Source organism: Amblyomma maculatum, chromosome 9 (genome assembly GCF_055883805.1).
Source record: "Amblyomma maculatum isolate TAMU_Amacu chromosome 9, ASM5588380v1, whole genome shotgun sequence".
In the NCBI taxonomy this organism is placed as follows: Eukaryota; Metazoa; Arthropoda; class Arachnida; order Ixodida; family Ixodidae; genus Amblyomma; species Amblyomma maculatum.
In genome coordinates, this window is record NC_139352.1 from 14,064,997 (window position 1) to 14,087,388 (window position 22,392).

At 48.3% G+C, this 22,392-nt stretch overlaps 1 protein-coding gene across 1 annotated transcript in view; it reads left to right on the forward strand.

The window, feature by feature from the left end:
• The first annotated feature begins 1,307 nt into the window (after positions 1 to 1,307).
• The window catches only part of LOC146178377 (alpha-1,6-mannosyl-glycoprotein 2-beta-N-acetylglucosaminyltransferase-like), a 30,367-nt gene continuing 9,282 nt past the window's right edge, over positions 1,308 to 22,392 (forward strand). Inside the window, exons 1-8 of the mRNA XM_084579684.1 lie at positions 1,308 to 1,316; positions 6,274 to 6,444; positions 8,655 to 8,744; positions 9,841 to 10,047; positions 14,702 to 14,799; positions 15,518 to 15,617; positions 20,487 to 20,617; positions 21,873 to 21,954. Of these exons, the coding sequence (XP_084435810.1) occupies positions 1,308 to 1,316; positions 6,274 to 6,444; positions 8,655 to 8,744; positions 9,841 to 10,047; positions 14,702 to 14,799; positions 15,518 to 15,617; positions 20,487 to 20,617; positions 21,873 to 21,954 (888 nt within the window). The remainder of the gene's footprint in view (positions 1,317 to 6,273; positions 6,445 to 8,654; positions 8,745 to 9,840; positions 10,048 to 14,701; positions 14,800 to 15,517; positions 15,618 to 20,486; positions 20,618 to 21,872; positions 21,955 to 22,392) is intronic.

A 22,392-nucleotide genomic window follows, 5' to 3' on the forward strand; every position in this document is an offset into this window, starting at 1 on the left:
GAGGGACTCGACGGCGTCATGCCCTCCTTCGGTATTAGAACGATACGGCCGACACTGAACGAGGTTGGCTTGGCGCCGCTCTCGAGGAAACAATTTACGAGCCTAAGTAATTAAGGAATGAGGATGTGAAAGAAAGTGGAATAAAAAACGGCTACTATATTCGTCAGGACCGGGAGCAGTCGACTGGTTCGTGGCGCCTAAGGCAAAACGCACCTCCTCCAAAGTTGCTGGCTCCTTAAGTGCCGAACATGCGTCTTCTGGAGGTTGAGGGAGAGGCCTGCAGAAGGAGCCCACAGCTTCTTGAAAATCCTTCTCGTGGTCGAAGCCTTGCGACGAAAAAGAGGGCGGCGAAATGCTCGCTAAACAAGTTGACGTCAGCGGGTTCCTGTTAGTGCGCTGGCCAACGGCTCGAGCGTGTCCGAGGCCTGCGGCATTCTTAAGCGGCACGTTAGATGGACCCGCGGAGAGTGATGCGCGCGAAATGTCCTCGAGGATGCATAAAGATAATTTATCATACATACATACAAAAACGCACATTACTCACAAAACAAAGCACTATACAAAACACTACAGGTTGCATATGCATAATAAACTAAACATAACATGATTCCCCAGAGAGCTAGGCGTTAATCATTAGCCAGCTACTGTTACGCTATTGAACATAGATCTGACACTTTCTTCTTGCCGTATGACTGCTGCAGAAAATATGGAATGCACGCGGCTATAATAATATTAATTGGTTGACAGGAAAGGAAAGGCGCCGTATCTGTCACACTTGCTCTGTGGACAGCTGACCCGCGCCGTAAGGGAAGGAAGGATGGTGGGAGTGAAAGTGGAAAGAGAGAAGGGGAGCCGTATTGGAGGGCTGCGGAGTAATTTCGACCACCAGGGGATCTTTAACGCACTCTGACATCGCACAGCATGTCTGCGTTTCGCCTCCATCGAAACGCAGCCGGCGGCGGTCGGGATCGAACCCGAGTACTCCGGCACAGTAACAGATACAAATCCAGTGGCAGGCAGGCCCCATCCCAATTAAGCGGCGATGACCTACCAGTCCCAGCCCCGTAGGGCCAGGAGCAGCCACCCCTCTCATTCGTTTGGGGTTGGGGAATCAGCCTTCCTGCGCTTATTCGAACCGCTTAAGGCGGAATCCATCCGAGTCACTCACTTGACTGCAACGACACGTCTAGCGCAGGAGTGCCGTCGGAGCACGTACTCTCTCTGCCTGCGCCGCCACCTGTCGCCGAGGAGCGAGGAGGGTGTGCGCCTGTGCGGGAGAGGGCCACAGCTTTCGATGTAATGGACACATGGTCACCGTGAGTATGAGCGCTTAAATTTGACAATTACCTACCACGCCCCTTATGCAATACCCCGAAAGGGACCTCTAAGGTTAATAAATGAATTGAAAGGCTATCACCTTAAAATTCTAGAGTTTTAACGCCGCTACACCGAACGGCTAGCCATAGCTTTGTTGGTATAAGGCGCAAAGCTGGTTTCGATATTTATTCATTGGATTTCTTTCACGCTAAAACAATTACGAACAGAGCCTTGAGATCACTGTAGTAAACTGCCGTGGTTAATAATAAATAATAATAATTGGTTCACAGGAAGGGAAAGGCGCAGTATCTGTCACACACATTTCTGTGGACATCTGATTTCTGATTTATTTATAGGAAGGGAAAGGCGCGGTAACTGTCTCACTTGTTTTCTGTGGACACCGCAACCGCGCCGTTGGGGAAGGGAGGAAGGTGGGAGTGAAAGTGGAAAGAGAGAAAGAGGAGCCGTAGTGGAGGGCTGTGTGTGTTGCAGCTAGGGCAATCGCCACTTCTTCCGCAGCCAGTGTGTCTTGGCTGGATCGCACAGCACACGGACACAGGAAGGAGCCCTAGCGGGATGGTTGGTGGTCGCTCCTGGCCCTACGGGGCTGAGACTGGTAGGTCACTGTCGCTGGCGGTGGGGGCTAGCCTGCGACCATATTTTTAAAGCGAAAAGCTTCACTACGCTAGTCAACACGTCGCTTCGCATGAGCGGGCGTATGTCGGAGCACGAATGATGTCACACAAGGCGCAGATGGCCGCCGCCGACTCCGTCACAAGGGAAAGGCGCAGTATCTGTCACACTTGCTCTGTGGACACCTGACCCGCGCCGCAGGGGAAGTGATAAGGTGGGAGTGAAAGTCGAAAGAGAGAATGGAGAGTCGTAGTGGAGCGCTACGGAGTAATTTCGACCACCTGGGGACCTTTAACGTGTGCTGTGCGATGTCAGCGCACGTTAAAGGCCCCCGGTGGTTGAAATTACTCCGCAGCTCTCCACTACCGACTCCCTTTTCTCTTTTTCCACTTTCACTCCCAAGTATCCACAGTTTTTAGGCAAGAAAGCATAGCGCCATGTTAGCCGTAAACATGACATTGCAATAAGAGTAGACACGAAGCGTCTTTAACATGCCGCCGATACATACTACCGATACTAAGTGCTACCACGGGAGTTGGCTGAAAAGGAGTGATGAAAGGCTGAAAGCTCAACGATCGTCCGTGACACCCGAAAAACGAGAACATCTAGCTCGCTAAACGACGCAGCAAAGCCGAGTCTGAAACGCCTAAAGCACTACCGTAAGTTAAACCATAAGCACATCCATAAGTTAAACCGTAAGCATATCCATAAGTTAAACCATAATCACATCCATAAGTTAAACCGTAAGCATATATCCATAGCCTAAATCATAAAGCACAACCATAAGCTAAGCCGTAAGCATATCTATAGGCTAAATCACAAAGCATAACCATCAGTTAAACCTTAAGCATCATCCAAGCTTTTCGCTTCGAGATATCCAGGCTTAACCTTAGCTAACCCCCAGTCATTTTTTTTATCTGTTGTAGGCCGTCATTGCATCCGCTACCGTTCCGGTGGTGGACGATGGCTGTTGCGACGCGCGTCTTTCTCCACATTTTCTTTTTCTTTCTGCTCTATTTTCTCTTCTGTCCGCATGAGGCATGTTCTAGCTGGCCCTATGGGGCTGGGATTGGTAGGCCCTTCTTGCGGCGGGGGCTAGTCTGCCACCGAATTATCTGTTGTAGGCCGTCATTGCACCCGTCACCGCTTAGGTGATGGACGATGGCTGTTGCGGCGCGCGTCTTTCTCTCCCTCTTCTTTTTCTTTCTTCTCTACTTTCTGTCCGCACGAATCAGTTAAGGCAGCGGAGGTGGCTCAGCTACAGAGCCAGTAGCAGGCCCGTGTATTTTCTTTTCCTTCTTCCTTCTGTCGCAATAACAACAACACACGGACACAGCGCACTCCCTCGGTGAGTACGTATGATTGCAGCTTCTCTTGCAAAAGGTTTTTTTTTTCAGATTGATGTTTTGATTGTATCTTCCACGATTTGAGTGTACCCGTCATCGTGTTTATGTCTACGTGATTGTACCCACGTGGTCCATTGTAGTAGCTACAAAACGTGCTTCGGCTGTACTTGCAATAAAGTTGGTAGTCAGCGCCCATCCCGTCTTGTGTGTTGTCTCCTTCCTGTGTCCGGTTTCTTCGCGCTGTGTTTATTTTTTTAAAGCTATGAACCAACTAGCCCAGACCAAGATCCTAATTGGCTTATAATGAAGTCTTGTTACAGGCTGCGTTGCTTACAAGCTTCGACCGCTTCTCTTGACTGAACGGCAAGCATTGCGGCTTTGCCTGGGTCTTCCTACTTTTGTGGCAATAAATGTCTTGTACTCTGAGACTCGAGTACTTCCTTTGGATTCCCGTTTCCGGCAACTTAGGGTACAGTCCATTTTAAGATTGTATGATTCTTCTCTATCGTGTTCACAAACAATTTTCATTACTTCACTCAATTTATTTTTTCGTACTCATGGGACTTGTTATCAATGGCCGCACGTCGTATATGTACAGTCGCTTCTATCTTCGTTAAGGAAGAGCATCCTGTACTGATGAACCACATGTACCCTGCGGAACACGATATGCTCTGTCCTTTTTGCAAAAAAGAAAAGGGCACCCTGTCGCACGTTTTGGTAGAATGCACAAAACTCAAGACCCCGCCCCCCCCCTCCTCCCCTTCCCGCAAATACCCCCCATCCCCAAACCCCTGAGCGATAGGAGATCTTGTTATCCAGCCCCGCCCTATCGATTCAGCTCGCACTGACGGGCAGGGGCCAGAAGTTGCTGGGAACACATGGGTCCCGTAACTTGGGAACCACCCCGTCTGGTGCCTGCATGCACCACCGAATTATTTCGGGCCTAATAAATGTTGATTCTTATTCCTCCAGTAGATGTGTGCTTTCCTCACAAGCCAGTTCTCGTCTTTCTCAGGTTAATTTGATCTATGATGATATTTATCCCAATCATGTCACTTCTTTGCCAGGGTCTACCATGGCTTCAATAACCACTTGCAAAATTTTCATCCATATGTTGTAATTGCCACTGATGCTGCCCAGCGTGAGGAAAAAGGGGGGTTGGGTTTTTTTATTCTCCCACTTGCAAAATTTTCATCCATATGTTGTAATTGCCACTGATGCTGCCCAGCGTGAGGAAAAAGGGGGGTTGGGTTTTTTTATTCTCAACTTGATTGGGCTTTTTCACTCCGCCTTCCTGATTACATCCCCGTATTTGTTGCGGGATTTCTTGCTATTATTTCAGGCACTCACAGTGTTTGTTTAAATCACTGCAACGTTATTGCAGTGACGGACGTTCTTTCAGTTTGTACTGCCTTGGCTTCTTCTACGCCATCTTCTCTGCGTCGGCAAGGTTGACGACTGGGCACGTTGGTATGGGTTCATACTTAACCAGCCAAAAGACGAGACACAGCAAAGAGGAGGACAGGACAGGCAGTTTTATGACCTCGCGCCGTCTCATATCCGTAAAATTAGACTTGTGTGGGTTCCCGGCCATTGTGGAATTTCAATGAGCGAATCCGCGGACTTTTTTGCATCAGCTTCCTTAGATGGCCTATCCTTTCATCAATTTCAACTTCTCTTTATGGGTGGCGGCGTGATTAAAACAATTTCTTCGGATCAAGTCCTCAAATTCGGCCTTTTCCAGAACTGCTGCGCAGCGTAGACAAACACGTAGAAAGAAACACAACACAGGCGCACGCTACTAACTGTAATACACACAACGAACACGAAAGAAGAGCGTGTGCAATATTACGTTCCATCTCCCAGACGCACACAATTACATGAACACCTTGACACGAAGGCCTAGAAGGAAATGAGGTAGCGAATGATCTAGCCCGAGCTCTCACAAACCGGGCGGATCCCCATCCCTACCCCACCCCTCTCCTAGGACCCTACGGCGACAGGCTGGAACACCTATACGGTTAGAAAGAATTTTCTCACCACCACACAAACAACTTCCTTCCTCGGACGCTATAGACTGGAGAAAAATGCGAACAAACACATTCCTTAATCTTCACATTTTAAATAAGATAAGCCCAACAAAATACACGAGTTACTGTCCTTGGTGCGGTGCAAGCCCCACACTCTATCACATCTCTTGGGAATGCCAGGACAAACCTGACCCAACGTTAATAGTGCCATGCCCGACACACGAGCAGTGGGAGGCGGCCCTGACCAGCGACAACCTGGACCAGCAAGCCTGGATTATCCAGCTAGTCCGCAAGTCAGCTGCTGCCAGCGGAGCCCTGGACTAGGGGCACCGACCACCCAGCTCCTGCGAATTATTATGCTCATTATTATGCACATTAAAAGTTTTCTCTCTCTCTCTTTCACACTCTGCCCCAACTTCCTCCTCTACTCCCAAGTATACATCACACTCGCACGACTCTTCTTTCCCAAGCAGATATACGTGGACAATAATAAATGTTAGCGACCCTCACATCCAAGCATCCAAATTAGCATCCAAGCAACGAATACAAGATCAAGTCCATCACTCACATCGTCCAACAAGACAGTCACAACGTCCGCCACATAGACAAGCTAGAAAAACCACCACACACATCTGAGCTGCCGCGAATCACCTTCACGTTCACTCCCAATACTTGGTCTTGCATTCGTTACTTGGACCTTGGATATGGGGGTTGCTAAGATTTATTGTTGGCTAGATATATCTGCTTATGAAAGGAGGTGTGCGGATGGTAAAGGAGGAAGTTTTGGCTGCGTGTGAAAGAGGAGGTTCTGGTTCCGTTTTGTATTACAGATGGTAGTGTGCGCCTGTGTTGTGTTTCTCTCTACGTGTTTGTCTACGTTGCGCCGAAGTTCTCGGTATTATGCACCAACTCGCCCCACAAGCTGTTATTCGGCCTTTCTATTGTAGGGAATTTACGGCGTCACAGCGGAGCACCAGAACAAGAGGACCAGCGTGGCAGACTTCTCCACCGAACAGCCCGTGCCATGCTTTAGCACCGAGTACGCGCCGTTCAACTTTATTGTCTTCTTTCGCCAACTGGGAAGGCCGATCTTGGCGCCCCCGCTTTACAGCGTCGCTGTGCGCTACACTATCTTTTGACGACTTCCGCCATTTGAAGTATAAATGGAATCCTGTTCAGTGCCTTTTCCGTCAGTACGAGGTGTGTCTGACAAATTTCATGTGTAGGTGTAAATGTAGGTGTAGGTGTAGGATCTATCTTCATAGATTTGGTTGTCCTCCTTCTGCCATGTGTTCATACTGCAATGAACCTGAGACGTTGGATCATTTTTTTCCTGTCCTGTCGCCGTTTCGCCTACCTCCAAAAACTATTCCTTGTCCTTTCAAAATTTATCTATTCAAAATTTACTTTAGTTTGGCGCTACTCAGCTGGGTTTCAGCAGCAGGGCAGTTCGCTCCGCGGTACACAAATTTGTTAGCGTCTCTGGTAGAATTCCCAAGGATCTATAAACGATGGGATTCCCTGCTAGGTGTGCCGATTCCGCTGTTTCTCCTCTTCAGCTTCTTATTGAGTTAAAATTAATTATTTTTGTTTTCTGGTCAGTAGGGCTTTTTTTGCTATCGTATTGAATTATTATGTGTATTAGTGCTTTTTTTTTTTTAATCTCACATCAAATAGCACAATACACATTTCTACTGGATTCATGTGTGGCCAATTCTTTTCGTGGGTATGTACCATTATCTGAGGGCACAAAAATAACATCAAGAGGCCAAGAAGAAGAAGGTGAAGAACGCTGCGCGCACCACGAATTCGCACGACGTCCTAGCATTGGCGGAAAAAGGGATGTGGTGGTTCAGGAACATCCTGCCGCGGGCCACCCTGCACCAGCGCCCTTTCTTGGTCATCAGCTTTCTCTGCTTTGGGCTGATGCTGCTCTTTGCGTCCGACAGCTGGTGTTCACGCCGCAGACCAGTGCTGGCTGCAGAGGTAAAGGCGGACCTACATCCGTGTATTCGCAGTAGTAGTTCTGTATGAATACTAATAAATGCGGGGCCTGTCGTGAAGGTGGCTACTATGGCCACATTTATTGCAGGTTTGAGCGAATAGTGAAGATTAATGACAGATACGTAGGGTCCTCTGTAGGGTTTAGACGGATCGGCTGTTGGTAGAAGGTGGCTTTTGAACGATGAATGAAAAGGGGTAGGGGGGGGGGGGGGGAGGGGTATTGGGTGTGAAGTTCTGGAGGCTGGAGGTAGTCGAAGCTCCTGAAAGTTTAAGATGAGTTGCTTTAAGGTTTAGAGGTTGCCATGAGTTGAGGGAGAAGGTCGGTGGGTAGCGGGCGTATGGGTATCGGTTTCTATAGGCCATGGCTGCGAAGTTCTCACCTCGTTTACATAACTGTTAGACCACACACTGATTAGCCGGACGACGCAGATGCTGAAATAACACTTGCGCTGTTCTGCAGACCAAGCTAAGCCGTACGCACCGCATCTGCTACTGTTGCATTTTAGCGGAAATAAAGCAGCAGGAAACATACAGGCGCGCACAAAAGCAGGAAGTTTTCTGCTAATTTTACCCCTTCAGTGCAGTTGAAATTATTACAGGCATGGAACCTGCGTTTAGGCGGTGATCACTACCATGGAATCTTTAGAACAAGCATTGCTTCATTTATGCTAGGCACGTCTTTATTTCACTTAAGGCGGATTTACTTTCTTCATTCCCTTATGACTCCACCTATTTTGTAGGTGGTAGTGCATGCTGCGGGATTTCTGCAGGCGCAGAATCAGACGGAGAGGCCGAGTTAAGATATTTGTCGTGATAACGGTGCCCTGGCTGGCGCTGAATAGGGACAATGAAGGAAATATGGACAGTCACAATCTCTTCTGCTATTCGCCCAGCCTGACTGATGATGATTACGATGATACTCCGTAAATGCAGAATGGTTTGGTTTGGTTTGGTTTGTGAGGTTTAACGTCCCAAAGCGGCTCAGGCTAAGAGAGACGCCGTAGTGGAGGACTCCGGAAACTTCGACCACCTGGGGTTCTTTAACATGCACTGATATCGCAAAGCAGAATGTTGGTCTTCATTTTCCTATGACTTGTGCAGGGGGAAACGGCTCTGGTTGGAGTAGCGATTCACAGTATTTTTCCACACACTCTGTGCTGACCTCATTGCTTGAAACAATAGCAATCGCACTAACGCTGCATGGTATTCTCATCGCTGTAAATGCAAAAAAACAACAAAAAAAAGCATCTTGTATGATGAAAAGCTCTACCACATATAGATGTTTTCCGGTGTTTTGGAAGTCATTCTCCATCTTTCTACTCAGGTTTCGTCTCAACCACCTGGTACACTGTCAACCACTCGTATGAGCGTCGAAGACTTGAGGATGTTTGCGTACACCCTCAACAAGAAGCAGGCAAGTTTTCATGAATATGAACCCGATAAGCTGAGACGAAAGTAGCGAGTTGCTCCGCACATTGTGGGTATGAACCTTTGGCTTTAATATTTTGTATGGGGCCTTTGTGCTAGTACTGCTTGCAGATGAATAAGGTGCTAGCGCAAACAGTAGTAGGGACTAAACTGGCTCTAGTAGTACAAAAACGTCAGCTTAAGGAGATGGAAGGCAATTTCTTGCTTCAGTTATGAAGCAATACTAGCACTTTGACCGATTCAGCATGGCCAGAAGGTTAAATTTGTAGACATGTTTGTACTTTTTTGCCCAGAGTTTCTAGAAGTCTGAACTTTTTCGATAGGTGCATTAAGCTAGGCGAAATTCTTTATCTCTTCTACACGATAAACTGGTATCGACTGACGGACTGAATGATGGTTGATTTATTTGATTTGTCGGTCGATTGTTCTACAAAATAATCGCTCAATATATCAATCTGTTAGTCACTCAACAGATGCATTGTACGTGCATGTCGTCACGAGCCCGATACTTCAGGTCCACGCATATCTTCTGCACTGCTCGTGCGCAATAATCGGGTACCAGATATATTCAGCTTCTCGTCGTGTTCATGGGCTCCAACATGGCGGCCACTTTGACACCAGTGAAACCGGTCTATAGCTGTACATAGAGGTACCACCTTTGTCAAAAGTAATGACCTTTCAAAGGTCTTGCCTTGTTGCTTTTTAGTGAGGTTCTTTTTTCGTTCACGGAAGTCGCAATGTTGTGAGAGGGGATAAAAAGGGTTCCTTTCACCTTGGAGTTACTCGGAACGTCGGAAGTGCGTAATGAGCCACCCAGTTTGGCTTAGAAGAAAGCACTTTGAACCCATTGCCTTTAGAAGTACTTGCTGCAGGGCTAGTTTGTTCATGCTATATATTGGAATGGCGGAAAAGGCTATTATTATGAAGGATTATTCAGGCGATGTTTCTGTCCCTTGCTTTTGACTATGGCAGTGTCACCGACAGCATAGTTCACAAAGGGCTTTCGTCCCTATCAATAACCTTCTGTTTCGAGGAATTTGGGTCAGAAAACTAATCGATGGGTGCCCTGCTGCAACATGTAGGAGGTTCACCACGAGGACAAGTTTGGTGCCCTGGCTCCTTCTGACCCGGTGATAGTGGTGCAGGTGCATGACAGGTGGCAATACCTGACCTACCTGCTGCACAGCTTGTCTCAGGTGCGCGGCATCGAACGCTCTCTGCTCGTGTTTAGCCACGACCACTACGAGGCGCACATCCTGCAACTGCCCAGGGTCGTCACATTCTGCAAGGTACATGCGCGCCACCTGCCCCGTTAATCTCATTTAGCAGTCCTCATTATCGTTAAATCCTACCACTTACGATACTGCTATCAAATTGCAACTGCGAATTGTGGCTAAGTTTCTGGAGGTTAAAAGATAGTGCAGGCTGGGAACTTAGTAGTCATCTATTCGAGGTGCTCTGCAACTTTTCTTTCATTGCTGTTCTACGTTTTCAATGTCTCAAAATCCATGGGGTGCCGGGATAATCCGCTAGCAACCAAACTTTAGGCTGTGAAGAGGAAGAAGGGCTATTAAAAAAGGTACACTGCGAGTTGCCCTTTCGGGAGTATCGCTGAATATTTGTATGGTTTTTGTACTTTTTATTTAAGGCATTACTCAACAGCCGAAAACCAAGCAGTTCGAGATTCGTTAACTTGCGCTGCTTGATGTAAGTGAAGGAACACGGACGAGTAAATGCAAAAGACGACACAAAGGACCACGTAATGGTCGATTAAGGTCAGCTACTAGTTTTCCTTTGCACCATGCTACGACAGCTAGCTTTTGGAGTTCCTTAAATGTTTGGTGTTTTTCTTTGTTAAGCCGTTTATAGTGCTAAAGCACAGACTTTTTTCGTCTTGTAACTCGGCGTCGCTGTTGTCGTTTGCACAATGCTTAACCAATACAATACTTCTGTGGCTGTTGACATGGTGCACTGCAGTCTCAGCTAGAAATATTGCGCCATCTTTGAGCTGCCACGTCAAATGGCACGGATATAACCGTGGCCTCCACAAATAGCACCGATGCAACGGCAAACTTGACAATGGAGGCCAGGTTGTGGCGCCGTGTGGGAGCTGCATCGTCAAGTGGAGGAGCTTTAACCCTACTTCAACCATATAAGAGAGTTTTAGCTTACCGTGATCCGCGATCCGCTACCATGATCCGCCACAGCGCATGCCCAGATCCCTTGACGCCGATAGATGGCGCCACATACTGGATGTCGGTACATAGACCTGACGCGTCGGGACCAATCAGCTCGTGCGCCCCGCCCACGCACGGTAGCGGGTCACGGTGGTGGATCGCGGATCATGGTAAGCTAAATCTCTCTATTATAACGAGTGAAAGCGTCCGCCGCGGTGACTCAGCGGTTAAGACACTGAATGCAAGTACCTGGGTTCGGAACCGACTGGCTCGAATTCGCTGCGATTTTGTTTTAGTGTAAAAGTATTTCAAGAAGTCATGGTCAGTAATTGGCTCCACCATATTGGCTGGCGAATTTGAAAGGCTGGTCAGGGAGACCCGCGCGCTGGAGCTGCTATTCCTAATTTAGTTTAAGTTAACTACGCGAGGTCACGTCGCAGGTAAATCGCAGAGCTGACACAACACAGGCCAAATTGCGTGAGGACGGGGACCAGGTGGGCCGCGTTTCGAACAAGCGCGGCGGGTTGCACTGCAAAGGCGCCTTGCGGCTGGCGCATGCATTTGTAATCAGTCGGGTTCTATACTCGGCTACATACCTCCACCTGCGCAAATTTGACGAGAATGTACTAGAGGTCATTCTCCGTAAAATATACAAGCGTACCCCTGAATTCCCGATCAATACCTCCAACCAGCGCGTACTTGGCCTCAGGATGGTGAACACCTTTAATGAACTGCTAGAGGCACACTTGATGAACCAATACACAAGACTCTGAACCGCTGTCGGGTCGCTGCCGCCTTGCCCGACTACATATCCACCACTCAATACATTCGGAAGAGCGCATATTTATCCCAACACAGGGGAGATATGCGTTGCACCTACGCCCCCTTCCGGCCAACATGGCATGAGAGGATCATAGCGGCAGACGTCTCGCGCGAGTGGAAGCCTTGGCTCGCCACTACGGACCCAAATATGGAGTCTTCTATGGGGAGGCCTGCGGCCCGCACCATGGGGATTGGTACACGGCCGCAGTCATCCACTAAAATGACTAATAAACGGACTCTTTTTCGGGGCGTATGACATAACACAAGCGGAAGAGGTTGCCATATCACGCTAGCCACCGCAGATCAAGACTCTCGGGTCATCATGACCGGCTCGAGCTCGAGGGGTGCCTGCCACAATACCAAGCAGGGGTACATATCGCACTTCGCCAGCAAAATTTTGCAAAACAGCGAATATTTATGTACCCCCGCGCATCGAACGATTATCTGGACTACGGCTCACACTGGCCTCGAGGGAACTAAACGGCCAATGCCGCCGCCCGCGCGCTCACTCTCCGGACACCAACCTCATCTCCCACAGATCCGGACTCCGAACCCAATCCCGCCTATACTTTCAAAGAAATAGTTCAATTCTATCAATTCGCCATTCAATCTATCCTAAGCCCTGCAATAGCCTCACAAAGGCGGAAGAGCGCATTCCTTCGCCTTTACACCAAAACTTTGCTGTGCCCGGAAGTGGTAGAATAATTTGACCCCGCTTGCACGGGGAAATGCCCGCACTGCGAGAAAAAGTCCTCTCATGTAAAAAAAGAGAAACAATATACCCCCCACCTTTCCCGAGAGGACTGAGAGGTGGCCCTGGTCGGCAGCTCTGACCTGGCGGCGCAGAGAGCCTTGGTCGAGCGGGCCCGGACCGCGGCGGACGCCAATGGGCTCCCGTAAAAGGGAGCCCACCTAGTAATTGTAAGGAGCCTTGAGGACCGCTGCCGTACCAATCCTGTAAACAAGAAAATGTTTTCATCATCGTCATCAAGCTAGCCCCTGCTGCAAACGACTGGGGCCACTTATTCCCAGCCCCATATGGCCGACAGCAGCCATCCATACAACTTCCGACCTATGCACGCTTAACCACCACTCAATTATTTCTGGTTCTGCGGTCAGAGCCCTCCACTACTGATCAGGGGTACCCGGGCTGGATCTCAGCCGTGGCGGCCGCCTTTCGCTGGCGCCGAGACGCATGCATGACTGACGCTTGATGCCGTGTTGTCTTTTCTGCCGTGTTCGTCTTTTCGCGCCTCGAATGAACCCATCTACAGTGCTGTGTCAGCGCGCGGTAGTTGTCGCGACTATAGGAAAAGAAAATGCACGGGCCTGCTACGGGCTCTGTAGCTGAGCCACTGTCGAAATTACTCCGTAGCCCTCCACTACGGCTCCTCTTTCTCTCTTTACCCTTTCACTTCCACCTTCCTCCCTTCCCTTACGGTGCGGTTGAGGTGTCCACAGACAACAAGTGAGACACTTACCGGGCCTTTCCCTTCCTATAAATCAATCAATCAACCACTGATTTAAACTGATTTATTTATAGGAAGGGAAAGGCACGGTAACTGTCTCACTTGATTTCTGTGGACACCGCAACCGCGCCCTAAGGGAAAGGAGGAAGATGGGAGTGAAAGTGGTAAGAGAGAAAGAGGAGCCGTAGTGGAGGGCAATGGAATAATTTCGACCACCTGGGGAATATTTAACGTGCGCTGACATCGCACAGCACACGACGCCTCTTCGTTTCGCCTCCATCGAAACGCAGCCGCCGATGTCGGGTTCGAACCCGGGTACTCCGGCACAGTAGTCGGGCGTCTTACCACTGCACCACCCCGGCGGGGCAATCAACCACCTCCGCTGCCTCGTGCGGACAGGAGAGAGAAAGTACAGAAGAAAGAAAAAGAAGAGGGAGAGAAAAACGCGCGCCGCAACAGCCGTTGCCCACCACCTAAGCGGTGGCGGGTGCAATGACGGCCTAAATGCGGTGGCAGGCAAGCCCCCGCCGCAAGCGGCGGTGACCTGTGCCAGCCCCTTAGGGCCAGGAACAGCCACCCTTCCAGCCACCTCTGCTGCCTCGCGCGGACAGAAGAGAAGATAGAGAATAAATAAAAAGAAGAGGGAGAGAAAGACGCACGTCGCAACAGCCGTCGTCCACCACCGAAACGGTGGCAGGTGCAATGACGGCCTACAAAGAGAAAATAGAGAATAAATAAAAAAGAGGGAGATAAAGACGCGCATCGCAACAGCCGTCGTCCACCACCGAAACGGTGGCGGGTGCAATGACGGCCTACAACAGATAAAAATGCGGTGGCATTGGTTGGGGTCTGGCGGCTGGCCGCCGAGAACAGGAAGAACGAACGCCGCAAGGCCAAGCGGGAGGCGGAGACACCTGCATTCCCAGACGGGAAATGGCAGAGGAACTGCGCGTCCTGGCAGGGGATTTTAACCGGACTCCAGACTCACCTAGCGTTCCCCTGAAAGAAAAGTTCAATCTGGACCTGGCCAGAGACCCTTGCACGATCGACCTGGTCTACGAGAGACAAAACTTCCAATAAAAGTACTGCGTTGGAGCCATCGATGCGCCTGCCTGCTACTGCACCGATCATCGGGCAATCTTTGTGGCAATTGAGGAGCAAGATGAGCAACAAGAGCAGCTGTAAATAATCAATGCTTCACACTTTGCTGCATAACAAAATGTCTCATCTTTAATGTAGCTACAATTAGACGTAACAGGGAGGGGGGGGGGGAGAAACCAAAACTAAACGACACGGTGTAACCAAGTTACACCTGGACCTCTCGCTACGTATATCCTGGCATAGCTTAGCTAAGCCACTGCCATTTTTTTTTTTGCACTGGCGGCTAGTTGGCGCACATTATATGCAGTGTACAATTCGATGCTTTGTACTGGATAAGTCATGGTGCAGAAGCCATATTCATTTCGTCATTGCAGGTGATGCAGATATTCTTCACCTATTCCACTCAGCTATACCCCCGAGAATTTCCTGGCGTCGACCCGAACGACTGCCCGAGGAATATCCACTACGAACAGTAAGATGTCTGCTTTAACGTGCATGAACCACTAGGTGTACACATCTGTAAAAGTCACATCTGTACGTGATGGTGATTAGGACTTACACGATTTGGAGCCCTGTTGGCTACATGCAGCCCAGACGTGAATAACTGCGCATAAGTCCGAGAAGCATTAAAGCGAGCACATATTACCACTCAGACAACGTCACTTCTCCAAGTATTATTGATAAGTGTAGTTTCCTTATTTCTATATCCTTAAATGTATCACAGGCGTTAAAAGCAAGGCGTGTATATAGCCGCCGCTTACCATACACTACACACCACCAGGACAAGTCCTAGCCGCAATGGTGCTAGTGCGCGGTTCCGTGCGTTGACGCCATCTGTCGAAAGGTGGCGCCTCAGGGCGGTCTACTTTAAAGCCCCTTTTCTACTTCAGAGTCACTCGTGACTCTAGTCTACTTAAGTCTGCGCACGCGTATTGTCAATGCACGGTGCTCGGTAACAGTTGTAGCGCACTCTATGCTAAATGTCTTTTTAAAAATTTAAGGTGGAAGAGAAAAAGAAAACTAAATCCTGAGCGTCCACTAAGGGCTGCCTAATATCCCTCGTGACGTGTGCGAACACAGCAAAAGGCATAACTGTGCTGTATTCAAGGCAGTAATCTGCCTGACAGTGAGACGTTTGAAAGGCGAGAAATATGCCCGCCTTTCGTTCTTTTCTTTCTTTTATTGTGCAGGGCCCGTAAGATCAAATGTAACAACGCTGATTATCCCGACCAATATGGCCACTATAGGGAAAGCAAGTTCACCCAGATCAAGCATCACTGGTGGTGGAAGGTGGGCATATCCTCTAAACTTTGAACGTTTATTGCAGCGCCCTCTCACACAAAATGACGCACGCAATGAGCACGGCTTTGAAACAGCAGCACCATAAGTGCCGCGCTGCCAAAGAACTCTATGCGCACGACCTGACTCCAGATTGACATGTGAGGACAGCTATAGAACTGGCAAAAACGAATGAAAATCTAGCGCTCCTGGAGCTGCCCAGAATGCCACAAGTAGACCTCTAAGTTTTGTCACAATGCCTCAATATTCTTCAGTACATCTACCTTGCGTTGCTTCTTTTCTGCTAAAATAAAACGCAATACAACATATTTTAGAAAATTACCTATATTTTGCCGAGATATGGTCCCGTGGTGGGCCGCACCGATAATGACGGGGCTTCTCCCCTATAGTTGTTAATTCAGAAGGCTTGAAGAAAGCGATCTTGGTTTTAATATCTTGTACCAACTGTAGGCGAAACAAACGTAGAACAGCGGCTTACTGAATTTTCTCAGAAAGAAACTAAGTTCGGAGAGCACTTAAGTTTCGCCTTAAAAATAGACGCGATAGCAAGCGCACTCAGTGCCCCACTTCTAATGCTCGTACCTCGGCATCCCGCCTTCGCTTCAACCGGGTCTAGCTGCCTCACACCAAGTGTTCTTCTACGGCACAATTCTCGGAATCCGTCTTACGAAGTCTTACTGGTAGTCGAGCATCATCACGACAAGGCGCACCCTCAAACAAACCCCACACTCTTACACGCCTCTGTTACGATGTATGACCACCATTCCGCGCTAGTACATGCACTCACAGGTTCCATCACGCGTGTTCAAACTCAGCGACACTAGCACAAAATGGTTTGTCGACGCCACGCTGGCTTCATTTACTAATCACCAGTCATAAGTGATTAATTACTCCTTGACATCCACCCATGCGCAGCCGTACGGCTACAAAGAAAACAGCTTTCTCAGAAACTCCTCAGTTAAAGAAAATTTCGTCCTGGTCCGGCGTTCGAATCCGGGACCACGGCCTTTCCGGGGCAGTCCTTCTACCAACGTAGATCAGATGGTACGGCGAAAGCGAATTTGTGTATAATTTGAAGTGGGAACGGTGTTGATCGAATATTTAGGGGAATCCCCCATGGTGGAGTAACATTCATTTGTAGCCGCAGGGCTGCGCTTCGATGGATGTCTATGAGTAATTACTTCCTTGTTACAAATCACTCCACTTCGAGGGATTCCCCTAAATATTCGATCAACACCAATCACTAATCAATCAGTCAACCAATCATGCTATCAACCACCGTCCAATCAATGAACCAACACTAGACATATATGCATTCCACACCGAGCGTCCATCATTTTGCGGCCCCTTTAAGGAGGGTGCACTTGAAATAGACGCAGTTTGTACTAGCGCCATATATACTGTGAAAGACGGTACGTTACGAAGACGACACAAAGGGAACATACTCTACTGAGCCCAATATCCACAAGAGAGCTGAAAAATGCATCAGCAACCTTAAAAACCAAAAGGCAGCAGGTATCGATGGCATCCCCAACGAATTCCTAAACGCACTAAAGGCAAACGCAAGAGAAGGACTACAATACCCCTTCAATAACATCCTAGAATCGAATCAAATTCAGCCTGCCTGGAAAGAGGCAAAAGTAACCCTTATACACAAAGGTAAAGAAAAACCTGTCGAGAAGATAGATGCCTACCGGCCGATATCGGTGTTGAGCGATGTCCAGAAACTGTTCAGCTCAATCCTCAACTATCGGCTACAAAACTTCTGTGAAACATATAACATATATTCACAGAATCTCAAAACGGATTCAGACGAAACCGTAGGACGAGCGATCATATATTCACGCTCACCCAGGCTCTAGAAATTAAAAACAAAGCAAAATATTCATCACATCTAGCCTTCCTCGATTCGGAAAAAGCATATGACGTCGTCCTTCACTCGAACCTCTGGCAGAAACTGCGGGATATAGGAAAAAAAGATAAAAGCATCGACCTGCTCAAGAACCTATACTCACGGTGCACAGTGCGGTGTACACACTCCTGGAGCTCAGATCAAACGGGGTCCAGCAAAAGATAAGATTAAAACAAGGGTGCCCACTGTCTCCAACACTGTTTAAACACAGCTTCTCCAAACACTGGACAACGAAGGACCATACTGCGAATCCGCACGATAACGACGGAAAAGCGAGTACAGTATACCAAAATTTCTTGTCTAGCTTTCGCCGATGATATCGTGCTACTAGCAGAATCAGCGGCGGATCTTAACTACTAGACATCTGCGACCAGTTCAGGTTCAACACTGAAAACAAGGACGATACCAGTAACGAATTCGCCCTCCAAGGGAACCCTATCAAAAAAACATCGGATACAAATACCTCGGCATCACCCTCAGCGGCCGACCAAACTTCCTAGACCAACACCAAAACGATCTAGTAAAAAAATCCAGTCGCCTCAAAGACCACATCTGTCCAGACACTCATACAATCCACACACCGTTGAACGCAAGCTGTAGAAGGCAATCGCAGTGCCAGCTACAACATACGCAGACGTTGTGCTGCCCTACTCCAGGTAAACCACAAAATACCTGGAGCGTCATCAAAATGAACTCGGTCGCTGACTGCTTGGGGGCAACAGGGCAACTGCAAACGCTACAGTGAGCGGGGACATGAACTGGTCCTCATACGAGGCAAGGGAGGCGAGGTCCAAATTACAGTACGCCGGTCGACTCGAATTCATCTCAAACTTCGCAGAATGTACCTACATCTAAGATACAAAAACATCAAGACAGATTGGATTCGAAAATACGCGTCCCTAAACACGAAATATAACCGGAACTCAAAGCACGATACCAAGTCAGAGGCAAAATGGTGCAAGGTGGTCGAACGAAATTAATAACGCTGAAACAACTGTATGGCGCACGGAAGCAGCAAAAAAAAAAAAAAAAGAAAGCTTGCCACTATACTGCCAACATAAACTGGAACCTTCCCCACCACCATAATACCGAGGAGATGTAGAGGCTGCGCCCTTCTGTTCGAGGCCCGCATGGGCGCTCTCCTCAGAAACCAACGCCGTCACGAGCTGTTTGACGTGGACCCGAGGTGTATACTGTGGGGTGAATCGCAAGAGACCCTCCTACACGTCCTACAGCAGTGTCCGGCTCTTCCTGCGGACCCACAATCATGCACCCTGGTCGAAAGCCGAGCGCTGACAGGTGAGACCGAAGAGGACCGTGCGGCACACGCCGAGGCCACCAATTCACGGCTTCAGCAATGGGAATAACTGCAGCTGCTCCACAATACCAGTAGAGAACCTGAAACGGGTCCCGCACAGCCAGAGCAGCTCTGAACCACGTGGGAACAGCGTGGCAATAGCGGTAACAGCGGTTACAGTGCAGTGCCAAGGTTTTGTGCCACCACGGACAACGCAGGGGACAACGACCCCTGCAACCATGCTGCAAAAGCCAACATGCTAACAACGGCTGGGGCTGGATGATTTGGCGACTGACAGTGAAAGACACTGCGACTACTGTCACTACTGTGACTTGGTTCTTGGCCTAAACGTGGCTACCGGATTCGATTCATGCGGCTTCAACAGGCCGCTCGACCGACGGTGCCACAAAAGACTGACACAGTGCAGTGTTGTGATTTATTTCTCTTTTCCCCTTAACTATCCATTTTTTTTTCTGTGGCGTTGACAAACGCCTGACCTGAGTCAAAAGAGATCAGGACCTCCCGCCTACTTGCTTATTTACTATCGGGTGAGATCCGGTGGCCGCCGCTATGGAGGTGTCGGCGCCACCCGAATGTTTTCGCCGGCAGGATTTTGACTTGTCCTTGAAAGCACCCCTGAATCTCGGGTATGACAACGGCACAACGTGCCCAGTAAACTTTGCGTAAAATCAAATAGAATTTTAAGCGAACGACATTTTTCTATTATCTGGCATCCAGGAAGATTTACAAACAATGGTCAATACCTGCGGGCACGCTGGTGGCAATGAGCGCAATAAGACGGGTCTGATTGTAACCAACAGTTCCACTGATTAAGTGCTTACCATGCAAGGGAGTCACATACCAAGACTGGCGGACTATAACTATCTAGCAGTGTGCATAAGCGAAGGGCACGTATACTTGAAAAGCATGCGAATGAACCACCAGGGCGAAGGGACAAAGATATGCCGTGATAATGAACCACAGAGCATTGAGGGGGTACAACAGGTATGAAGTACTAAATGTATCGGAAAGCAATACTCGTGCCAGGGCTTAATTTCGGGAACGCGGTTATCTGCTTGAGGGAAGAAGGTTAACCGCAGTTAGAAATAAATCAGTTGTGGAGAGATTAGCAATTATAGATGGTGGATCATCCATCCGTCCGTCCATGCATGCATGCACGCGATTTTATGAGCCAAATAAAATGATAACTCGTCGTTTCAAGGATACTGAAGTGCTTAATTATTTTTTTACTATACTAATTTATATCTTTTCATTTCCACTTTTATTTTATATGACGCGTTTGGTCTGCGTTCAGTTTGTTTTTTTCTTTTCAGGGGGAGGGGAGATACAGGCGTTTTCTCAGCGTTGGAACAGAATAGCGGGCACGTGGTGTATCATGCTCTTCTTTTACAGGTCCCCTGTTCTGATAGCCACTACTTGCTTATATTGTAGCTAGAAACAAAAACAACTCCAGGAATTCAGCTCTCAGTAACCGAAAGTATACTGCCTCTTCCAGTACAGCTAGTCTTGGGACGCCCTCATAAAAGCACATTTTACTTCATCATTTCACAACTTACTTTTCGCGCCACAAAAGTTTTACTATTACCCTAGGAGTTGGATCGGATCTAATACTCGTGATACGTACACCCAGCTGAACGTCGTGATGGAGAAGCTGAACGCCACCTGTAAACACGAAGGCCCCATCCTGCTGCTCGAGGAGGATTATTACGTGGCCCCCGACTACCTCGCAGCCGTTCGGCTACTCCTCGCTAGCAAACCCAAGTGAGTCGGACGATGTCAACACTCTGGCGTCAACTGTGAACAAAATTGGCCTCTCGTTGTCGAAATTCTTCGGCGTTCACACTTTGTGCTCCTCTGCCTGCATGGGCACAAGCTAGTGCGAGAGTGCACTACCTGTTGCTTGCGTTCATACTGACTAGTGGCGAGAAACCCGTATGGCCGCCGGCAGAAATCGATTTCTTATCAAGCTTTCCGCCTTATTCGTTGTGCGTAGTCGCGTAGATTTCGCTTACTCTTCTTGCCAAACATGTATGTTTGAATGCACGAACGTCAGTAACAATCCTCACCTATAGAGAGAAGATGCTATAGATGTCCCATCCATACACAACTGAAGGTGGCGTTTAAATGTTGTATGTACAGGGCTTTGCACATTTTTTTTTTTTTTTCAGTTTAAGCACACGCTGCGCTTTTTTGGCTTCGCTGATAGACCGCTGCAGCTATTCCGGAATTCCGAGATATATAAAACATATAGTTCATCCGGGATTATCACGCTATCTCGGTTTTTACAATACAAATAATGCTATATACTTACAGAACTTAGGAAAATGCTCTAGTTAATCATGAAATACGGCGAATATTTTGACCGCCGCATGTGACCTTTTTTGCCCTAATGCAGCTCTCCCAACGACTAGGTTACATAGACATCCTGAATGGAATAAAGAAAATTATTCAATAAATTTTGACCACTAGTGTAGACATCGTGATGAGAAGAGAGTGCCGTCTTCAGTGCATGGTTTCGCTTTAAGTCTATAGTACACGCTAAACAAAATATTCTTCATAATCCGCACAAAATCCTGAAGTGGTTTCAACTAAAAACCAGTAAGAAGCTAAGTGAGTGAGTGAGTGAACTTTATTAACTGCTCGGGGATCTTTTTCTTCGCCTCTTCAGCCGAGGCTGATGAGCGGTTGGCGCCCCCAGTCCAGGACACCATGACTTTCGCCATTCGTATTAATTTCGTATTTACTCCTTATTCAGAGGTAAAGAGAAAGGGAGAGAAATTTTAAGAGGAAACGTGGGTAGGTTGGCCGGCGTTAATGTGGCCTTGGCTTGCAAATCGACACCGAGAAAAGATAAAATTAGAAAGCAAATACAGTGTGATTACGTCATCAATGATTTCATTAATTGCTTGGTGTGTGCGTGTGTGTGTGTGCGTGCGGTGGGGGGGGGGGGTGGAGAGTAGCCCGGCGATAGAGATGTCCGCACATACCGACTGAGTGGCGTTGGTTTCATCCACAGGTTTTGCGGTACCAACATATGCCTTAGCATGGTCGGGAACGTGAAGAATGATTACTCCCTCAATAGGCTTCTATTCGATGCCGTGAGTGTCTTCTTTTGTTTTTCCGTGCCTTGTTCGCGGGATGAGAACAGTAAAGCGCATAGTTGAAGAGCCCGTGTGGAAGCTGTATTCATGTGTTGTCGCCTTTCTTGTGCAGTCTCTTGTGCGCTGCCGTTTCCCGGGAAAGAGATGTGTGCAACCTAACGTTGTTCTTTCTCACCCGCATTCTTATCTATGTTGAAATGAGAGGATTGTATAGGATACAACTTAAAAAAAAAAACGACGAAATTATAGGCATGGCTCTGGCAGGTTGTAGTCGGCAGGCGTTGATGGTGGTCAGATTGTGGGACGTTGCGAGACCGCGTTACATGCCCGATGTGGCTGCCACTTCCAGCTGAGGCTTCGCCTTTGCGGCAGATTGTTGAGGTCGGAATCCAGCTTTCCAGGACCCTTACCCCGAGATACACAGTGCCCTTATAC